This window comes from Montipora foliosa, chromosome 4 (genome assembly GCF_036669935.1).
Source record: "Montipora foliosa isolate CH-2021 chromosome 4, ASM3666993v2, whole genome shotgun sequence".
Taxonomy (NCBI): domain Eukaryota; kingdom Metazoa; phylum Cnidaria; class Anthozoa; order Scleractinia; family Acroporidae; genus Montipora; species Montipora foliosa.
Window position 1 is genome coordinate 14,237,324 of NC_090872.1, and position 10,000 is coordinate 14,247,323.

Genomic DNA, 10,000 nt, shown 5'->3' on the forward strand with positions numbered 1-10,000 from the left:
GTTTCCAAATATGGTACTTAGCACTGAATATTCGGAAGCTGAGAACGCTCGTTACACGTTTCAACCCTTATGGGTTTCTGGTTACTATAATGATGTTCTACTTGCTTCTGAAATCATAACTAAAATTCAAAAGAAATAATTGATAAATAAAAAAAATAAATAAGTCAAATAATTACAAACCCTTTGCAAAGCACAAGCTTCTAAGACTTTGAGGTACCGTTCTTTGACAAATTCTTTGCCAAACAAAATATTTTCTTTAACTGTTCCAGAAAATATCCAAGGCTGTTGGCAAGCATAGCCTATTGTGCCAGATACCTTCCTCTCTCCGCTATAAATTTGCAATTCTCCAAGCAAAGCCATCAGCAAGGAAGACTGTTGAGGAAAATATATCATTCCTAGTTAAATTGATGAATTAGGAAACCATTCGGCGCATAAACCTATAACGTTAAAAAGCCGCAATTACAGAGGAATTAAATTACGATCCTAATTTTTGCTAGTCGTTGAATGATGCAGAAAATTCGTAAACAAAATAAATCTTCATTCCATAGCATAGCAATATTAAGGCTGCAAAAAATAAGGAAAAGTGTAGAATAGTTTCACATGCCAAGAAGAGCAGTCTGTGAAGAGCACGGAACTATACCTTTCCTGAGCCAACTGGTCCAATCACAACATGTAACTCACACTGAAAGAAAAAGTTCATTTTTCATAAACGCACTGATTCGCAAACTCAAGCCTTGGATGTAATTTACTTCTTAACTGAGTGATAATGGCAAACGGTTGCAAGCAGTTTCCCATTTGAGCATTTCAAAAACTTTATTACATATTCTTCTTGAGCTAAAATAACTTTGGGCAGTTTCTTTTTGATACCTCTCTCAAAGAATAAGATTTGTGCATGGATAAGTTTTCCAGACCTCAACTTTAAAAAGTTAAATTCCCACAAACCTGCTTTGCTTCAAAGGTAACGTCCTTAAGTGCTGGGCTCAAAGACTGAAAAGAATATTAAAAGGATCGCTCAGCCACTACACAAAAATTAAAATTATAAGAAGATATTTTTAAATGTCACAAAAAAAGTCACGAAAACTATGTCAATTCTGATCTCGCACCTGATCCCAGTATGCTATAATGTTAGTTAATTGCACCACTGGTGCTTCCACGTTACTGTCAGTGCTATTCAATTCAACAGATAAAGGTGTAGGCCTTTCCTCCAGCTCTAAAAATCTCTAAACACAAAACAAAGCATACATTACAGAACTATAAAATAATACAAAGTCATGCTTCCACTGAAAGCTATACGTTTTTTCACGGTCAATTTAATTTGTATAATGTCCAAACTCTTCCTTTACTTCCATACCATGCATGTTTGTAGTTTCATTTAGTGTACATGTACAAATTAGTTTTAATCACAGCTTGCTCTTATCAAGCTGAAAAACTGCGTTCTTACTGGAGTGGGGAGTTTCAGAAACGACAACCGTGATAGCTATACAGTAATGACAACACCAGAAAGAAAGAAAGTGCATTTTAGTACAAATGACCAAATTTTACGGTTTTGACGACAACGTCAGTGAGCATACAATGGTACATTGTAATTCGTTCATTCTTTATCTTTTTTTCAAAGCCTCTCGCAGCAGTCGACCCATTTTTAGGGTACTTCGCCCATGTTGTACAATGTGAACAGGATGGAAAAATCGCGAAATTCTTACTACATGTATAATAAGATACAAGTAGCACAAAGTTGTAATGTATCTTGAAGTCACGTTTTCACTGATGCTGGTGTCACCGTTTCTTAAACTCCCTAATTTTGGACTGCATGCGACTGTTAACTTCATGTATTCAGGGGTATGTGGTAATCACCAATTTTACAGTACTGCGCAAGGTTATTGGCAAGAGGTTTTTAAACCACAGATTAGTCAAGGTGGAGGAGGGCAAAGAGTGACATTTCACCAATTTTTGGTAGGGGTAAAGGCATACGTCAGTAAGATGTGATCAAATTAAAAGGACCGATACAGTACTCGCAAAAATCCTATAAATATATGTACCTGTAATCGCTTCTCTGACACAGAACCTTCTTTCAGATACATTACAGAAACACTGAAGAACACCGTGGTGCAATCTCTGACAGAAAAGAAAAGTCCCAGAACAACAAACAGCCTTTCAACAGTAAGCGTGTGGCCAGTCATCACAAATGTTGTAAAAACCACAAGGTAGACCAAGGGCAATGCACTGAAATACAGTGCCCCATTGACAGCACGAAAAAATGATGAGAACTTGATTAGTTTTGTTTCTTGCCTAAAAGAAGAAAGATAATGAAAAAGAGCGCCTTAAAGAACTGCAATTGAAAGTGAATATTGCCAACATTAAATGAATTCCACAAAACAAAGTTGAGGAATAATATGAATAACGTTAAGGTTTGACACATTTGCAACAAGCCTGTTAACACTCAGACATGAAAGAGATCAAGCATCGCGTTCATGTGAAACGGAAAACGCGAAAGGGTGGGCTGCTACATGTACTTGTTATAAAAGCATGAAAATTATGTTATTCTAACTCGTCTCCCTCTTTTGAAAAGTTACTGGATAGCTGCTGCTAACACACAGGAAATGAGCTCATAACAAACGATACATCAATTAAGATCGGTATTGCTTAGTATTGTAGTCATTAATTTTGTTTTCAACCATGATGTCAATACAATAAGGTGCTTGAACAACAAGTTTGAGATTCTGGCCTTCTGTGCAGAGTGCTGAGAGATACAAGCTCATGGAAAACACTTGGTTTTCTTTTTTTTTAAGGTTATGCATCGACAACAGACTACTATCAGTCAATAAGGTTTCCACATTCACTTTAGTGAACTCTGCTTTGATTGGACACTTTGTAATTGCTTGGGTTGAGATGCCATTTGTAATAACACCACGCCCCATGCAGTTGTCAAAAAGGTGGACAACGCTATCCACCAGATAAATCACTATCCATTGGATATCGCAATTGATTTTGCTATGAAGTATCCACTGGACAGTGATTTATCCATCAAACAGAGAGAGAAACTCTGCCTTCTGCTCAGCAAGACGTCTCCTTTTAATTCAAGATCGACTATCAAAGATAAATGGGTACTGGACCTTTTTTCTAAAGAGCTACGCTTGCTGGAATGGAGTGGTTTGAAAAAAGGATTTAAATTTGCTATTACTTCCAGCAAAATACTAGCTAATTTCTGAGATCATAGCTGTATTCGAGGAGTCATTTCCAAGCATCCAAACATCCACAATTAATTTTATCAAAACTTAGCATAATTTTGAGCTGCGTGGAACACTAATAGCTAAACATAAACATATATGCCAAGTCTCCAGCTTTCGGCTGGAGACTCTGGACAGCTTTCAGACTCAATCTCCAGCTCTCCAGCCGAGCAAGCAAAACCTCCAGCTGAGCTTGGGTTAACAAATTTTGTCATACATATATCATATAAAATTATTGTTCCACAAACGTAAAACTGTTCATGATCTAAGAAATCGTGAAATCGACGAGAAATCAGCAGCAAATTGACGAGAAATCAAGAAATTCTAGACCCAAGAGCCCTTTTCTTCTCACTGCTTGTGTTTGTTTACCCGAAGTGACTTGGTAAAATGTGTCATTAAATTACCTCAGAATGCAGGAAAAGTGATCTAGGAGAACTCAGATTTAAAATTTTTCCTGGTAAGGGGGGGGGGATGCCCCCCGACCCCCAAGAAAAGTTCGCGCCTTTGGCGCTCACTCGGATTATAGGCGCTCCATTAAATCTCCAGCAAGCCTCTCCCTACAACATGGCATCTATGCATCAATCAACTGCTGTTGCTGTCCATCAAATTTAGTACAGTACACACTCCTCCACAAACAAACAAAACAATAATTCAGTTCCACTTTTAAACTAAGTACTTAATTTAGATAAAATTTAAAATACCTCCATAGTAATACCTTCGTACTTGAGCCACTATTTTGGCAAATGGCCTTTCCCATGTGTACATTTTGATGACCCTCATTCCAGAGATAATTTCATTCATCACTTTGATGCGCTTATCAGATAAAACAGCAGTTTTGGCTCTAAAATATAAGAGTATTTTAAGGGTGAGTCAAAAGTCTACAAAATAAATTACAATTTGCAGAGTACAGCTTTTCCAAAGGAAGACCAAGAGTCATGATCAAGTACCCTCCCCTCCCACTTCCACAATCATAAGTGCATTGGGTTTAAGTCATCTGTTTCAACCTGATGCAAGGGTTAACTTCTCACAATATACTCTGATATTCCTCACTCTTTATATTTGCCTCTGATCTTATCACATTTGACTGTAGTGCTGTGCTCTAGGATAATCATTAAACATGAACCAAATGGCAGCTGCATTGTACCAGAGCCTTAAAGTGCACCTAAACTCGAATATATTTCTGTCCCAGTACAAATGTCCAAATCCAAAGCAAACATATATGTCACCATTGTCACCTAGAATGTTGCTTTGCATTGCAAAGCAGTTTGTGACGTAAAATCGAGAACAGAGCCATGCCTCTCTAATCACGGTCCTGGGTCCAAATTTCTGCTAGTTTTGATAACTAAATTGCATCATGGCAGATAAAAAGCGAAATTTTGAGGTAAGAGTGGTAACACATGTTTGCTTTTGGTGGGGAGATTTAAGCACTGTAGATGTTAAAAATATTTTAGTGCACTTTAAAGTTCCCCACTGGATATCAAAACTATGTTAACTAAACACAAAGTGACCCAAGTTTTAAGCCTTGATTTAAAAAAAGACACCTGTTTATTTTAACTGGAATTTTCTTATTTAATGGTCCGCCATTACTAACTTTAAGATCTTGAAAAAGCTAGATCAAGGAGAAAATGACATCAAAGGCTCACTAGTTAAGAATGCAATGCGTGCTGTGTACGCCACAGAATTAACATGCAGCATGGGAGTTTTGGGCTTTTAGACTTTTGAAACTCGTGTTTTGCATAATTATGTAATAAGCTGCATTCAAACGGGGAAATTTTAAGCTAGTGAGCCTTTGACATCACTTCTTCCTGGATCCAACCCTCTGAGGTCCAATCGGTCAGTTTTGAACATGTTTATTGAGTAATGGCGGACCACAAAATCTAAAACTTAAGCTCAAAGTAAACAGCCTTTGGATAAAATTTTGCCAGTCAGGTGTAAAAATCTGAAGGAAAAAAGGAAGTGATTTTTTTTAATCACTAAGTTTTTGGCCCAATCTGGTTGAACTGCACCTAATATGAAATCCAGTCCCTGAACTGCAAGCAGAAGATTGATATTATTTTTTGCCTGCCCAATCAATAATTGTTATTAAACATACATGTAGTCAGAGCACCAATGAAAAGGATGAAATCTTGTCTCCTTTTTTGCAACACATACACAAACACTTAATGTACCTCAGTCTGGCAAAACATCTGCCAATGAATCCCTGAAGTGGGACAAGGAGCACAAAAAGAAAAACTCCAGGAAGAACAGCAAGTCCAATCTCTCGCCAGCATAGAACTGTGACCACGACTACTGCTAATGGTGCTATCCAGATGAAATGGAAAAACTTTGGTACCTTAGAAAAACACGAACCAACTTTACCAAAAACCGAAACTTTCAAGACACAACCTTAACAATTATAAACCCTGCCCTCACATTTTGTAAATAATCTTGGTTGTTAATGCCAGTGATTGTACATAACACTTTATAAACATTTAGCAGGCCTCTTAATTAATGCCTCTTACTAAACTAACACTAAAATGCAAGGGTCTAACTTACATGTATTCCAAAAGATCATGTAAACTATACATACCATTTCCAATCTATGAATGTCACTGGTCATGAGATTAACTATTTGACCAGTTGTTGTTTTTGACAAAGCAGCTTGGCTCAGACGCAGAGCCTGAAACAAACACAAGTGTTGTATGGCTGAGCCTGTATCAAACTGTAAAATATTTACTAGTGTTATCCACCCTTTGAACAACAAGGCCTGTCACAAAAGTGATTTTACTGCACATGCAAGTAGTTTTTATTATGCTTCACATAACTATTATAATCAAACAAAGACATGAGCTGGGATAAGAATTTTTTAAGCCAATCCAAATGTCTGAGGAATTGTTGTTGCTGTTTGGTGCTAGTGGTTTAAGAAATAATATACACCTTATTCCAAAATGGCCACCATTTTAGTATTCTTTTGTTTGATTGCAAATCGGCCCTTTTGGCCTTGTTCAAGGTTATTACATGACTGTAAAATTATATTCTTTTGAATTGTTACATTTGAAAGCAAGGCCAAAAGGGCCAATTTGCAAGTTAGGAAACAAAAGAATACTAATGGTGGCGGTTTTGGAATAAGGTGTATGATCATACAAACCTTTCTATAAACAAGTGATCCAGCAGCAATCCTCAAATGCACTCCACACCTTGTTGGCAAAAAGTAGGCAGGAGCATGGAACACTGCCATAATCAAGGAAATTAAAGATAACCCCACCCCAGTGATGTAGGCATCAGTCTTGCTTATACCAGGCACTGGATTGAAGAACGTTATCAGTCTGGCAATAAGCAGAGGGGTAAAGATTTTACATCCCTCCTGAAAAGAGAAACCAGAGAGAACAGTAACTATTTTATTCTAGAGCTTTTGTCCAGGATGTAAAAAAAAAACTTAGAGGTAAATTTTAAAAAGAATAAACAGCTCTACTTTACTGTAAGATAAGATAAGATAAGATAAGACTTTATTGAACACTCCCCTGAGGGGCTTTTCGGTGATCAATATAATAAATAATAAAAAATTAAATAACTAGGAAAAAATTAATAACTAGGAATCAAATACCTATAGTAAATGTCCCATAACATGTGCTTAAGTTTACGTTTAAAAACTCAATTCATGATGTTACTTAATTTAAGATCTTTATCTAAACTATTCCATAAGCTGACAGCTCTATACAGGAAGGACCGCTGACCGGTGACTGTTCTGAATAAAGGAACATTATTTTAACTGCTGTGAATTTTGTGTCACAGGACAGGAAACTTGGCCTCTGGTAACTATAACTTACAATAGATCTAAGGTAATCAGGGGTGCAACCCGTCATGCATTTAAACGCAAAAACAGCATCTCTTAAATATAATTGCTGTCTTACAGATAACCACCGTAAGTCCCATAGCACTGTATTATGATTGAATTTTCTCTTTCTGCTAATTATTATTCTAGCAGCAAAGTTCTGTACATGTTGCAATTTAAGTAAATTTTTGTCAGATGTATTAGACCAGACTGTGGAACAGTAATAGAGTTTACTATTAAAAGACCAGCGTGTGAATTATAATAATAAAACTCATTAATAATTCATGATGGAAAAACAAAAGAAATGTTTTATTAATCAATATCTGTATTTCTGATACAGCTTTCTCTTCATTTACATAAATGTTTCTTTCAATTTTCACGGTTAAAATGTCTTGAATCACCAAAAATACCTAGGCTAGTGTACATATTATTAAACACTTAAATGCTGACATTTCATAAGCACAATACAATATTCGCGCCTGTGTTGTATCGGATATAAAAATGTCTCGCCAAAGATACAATACGGTCGCTCACTTGGGATCTTTGGGACAAATAGCTGTTATACCAGGAGACTACCGATGAGGCCAGACCAATGGCTTTTAATTTTCGTAATAAAATGCTGTGATTGATGCTAATCCGAAAGCTTTGCTCATGTCCAAATAAACGACAGCTGTTAACTTTCTTTTGTCGATCGCCTCAAGTATAGCGTCCATGGAGGCAACAAGAGAAGTTTCAGTGGAGTGCCATTTTTTGTTTCCACTCTGGTTCACTGCTAACCTCTGTCAGGTAGGGTGTTAGCTGGTTTAAGGCCGCTTTTTCCCATACTTTGGAAAGAATAGGCAATAAAGAGATTGGCCTATTGTTGCCTGCTTCCTCAAAATCACCTTCTTTCAGAATTGGTGACACTTCAGCAATCTTCCAGTCTCCGGGGTAGGTGCTAGTTGTGAGCGAAGTATTTATAATTATAGAAGTAATAGAAGGAATGATAATAGGTGCAGAGTCTTTGATGACATGAGAAAGTATCTACAAATTTGTTGAGAAATTTTTAAAAAAACTTTAAAAATGAATTAAGTCTTATAATGTTACAGTTCTCCTCTCAGACTGCTGTAAAAAGACAGAAAAGCTTTTTTTTGCATCAGGGGTTTCAATAAGCACCGACGGCCGACGAAAAGCGTCGGATGCATCGCTCAGAGAAGTCGGCTACTTTTTACCCTACATTGAATTAATTGAGGGATTCCTTCAAACCTGAAGTAAAATTCATTTTTGATCGACTTGAATGTACCTTTTTTAACCTCAATTTCAAAATAATTATCAGACTTGATATTGCCATCTTTGAGTTACAGTGCACGGCTATAACTTTTTCCCGCATTTTTGCCTAGACCAACCGTCACATTTTTTACGTAATTCAATTACGTTTAGTTACGTCCCCAAACATATCAAGACGTTTAATGTAAAACAGGTCGTTATTGAGTAATCGTTGCATCAAGACTTGTTTTCCAAAAACAGTAAATTTTTCATTAGTTTCATCGGTTAAGCCTTTTCGTTTGTTCAGATTAAAATGACATATTCTTGTCGTTCGACAGAACTGATTTCTCATGTTGAGAAATGTTGAGATTCGCGCTTGAAAAAACGCGCAAAAAGGGTTTGCCGTTCCCGGCAGCTTGAAATTGGTAGTAATGATGACATGAAGTTGTCGAAACATCATATAACGTTAAAAATCGTTAATTTTCCTTTTGAAATGGTTTTCCAAATCTTTCTTCACTGGAAATTATCAAAAGAATGCGCTTAATTGCACACTCAGTGTCTCTGTTGATTAGAAATCTTCCTTCATCTTCAGTGCTGGAAATCACATTTCAGAGCTTCCAGATTTCACAATCGTCTGGTGGAGCATGCCCCCAGACCCCCCTAGACGAAGGGGCCTAACGGCCCCTTCTTGATACAGTCGGCTACTAGACTCAAACCAGCTGCCTACTTCAAATTTTATTGAAACCCCTGTTGCATCTTACCATACACAACATTGTGTTCAGTGCGATAGAGTACTAGTACACACTTTAATGTAAACTTTTTTGTTAGTTTAGGAGGCCAATAACCTTTTTTATTTATTTCTTTGATCGTGAGCGGGCGGTATCCTGAGAATCCTGCAATCTGATTGGTTCCGGGAGCGGGCAGTATTTTCCTATCTCCTGACCACGGTCATGGTAACCAACTACGCTAAGCGCAGAGTGAACTTGCGAATTGAAAGAGCGAAGTTTCAATTTGTCATAATTGTTTTTTGCAATAGAGCAGTGTTATTGTTCAACTTTCTCATAAAAAACAATGGATTCTGACGAAAGCTATTACCGTCTAGTGAAAGCGAATTTTATTACCCAACAATGCGTAAAATTAAAACATGACTTTTAGAGTTTTTCTTAATAGTTTCTCCTACCTTCTAAGAATAGAATTTAGAAATAAATAAAAACGTTATTCACCGGCCTTGGTCGGTCCGTATTGGGAAAAACTGTGCCCTCTGTCTCGAGTACGGCCCTCGGCCTACGGCCTCGGGCCGTACTCAAGACCTCGGGCACAGTTTTTCCCAATACGGACCTCCCGGCCGGTGAATAACATATATATCCATTTAATAATTCTGTCTAATGTAAAATATATGTTGTTGCTGTTGTTCAAAAAGTCCTTGAGGGCCTGTGCTCCCAAGAGCCAAGCTGATATGGTGGGGTGTTCAAAGCAGGCTGCAGGTTGTAGGCCGGGTCTTCCTCCTCCCCACACTTTCCATATATAGCCAAGCTGGTGCAACTTGCTAAAGAGAGGGAAAGGAGCCCTGGATGTCCATTGCCCTGGGGTTTCTGGATCCGAGCACCGGCCATAACGACCCCGCTCCTGCCCAACACAGGCGACTTGTTTTGGAATCCCACAAAGGCCTCCGTGCAACAGCCAGGTTGCAAGGCAGACCGACTGGATATTCCAAATGCCT

The 10,000-nt window shown here is 37.6% G+C and overlaps 1 protein-coding gene across 2 annotated transcripts in view; it reads right to left on the reverse strand.

The window, feature by feature from the left end:
• Positions 1-10,000, reverse strand: part of LOC137999955 (ATP-binding cassette sub-family C member 4-like) — an 87,222-nt gene that overhangs the window by 70,844 nt on the left and 6,378 nt on the right. For both annotated transcript variants that reach the window (XM_068845995.1, XM_068845996.1), the window contains exons 4-12: positions 6,352-6,567; positions 5,794-5,883; positions 5,393-5,556; positions 3,940-4,065; positions 2,037-2,286; positions 1,104-1,220; positions 943-987; positions 641-682; positions 181-372 (exon numbers count right to left, since the gene is read on the reverse strand). In XM_068845995.1, the coding sequence (XP_068702096.1) occupies positions 181-372; positions 641-682; positions 943-987; positions 1,104-1,220; positions 2,037-2,286; positions 3,940-4,065; positions 5,393-5,556; positions 5,794-5,883; positions 6,352-6,567 (1,242 nt within the window). The remainder of the gene's footprint in view (positions 1-180; positions 373-640; positions 683-942; positions 988-1,103; positions 1,221-2,036; positions 2,287-3,939; positions 4,066-5,392; positions 5,557-5,793; positions 5,884-6,351; positions 6,568-10,000) is intronic.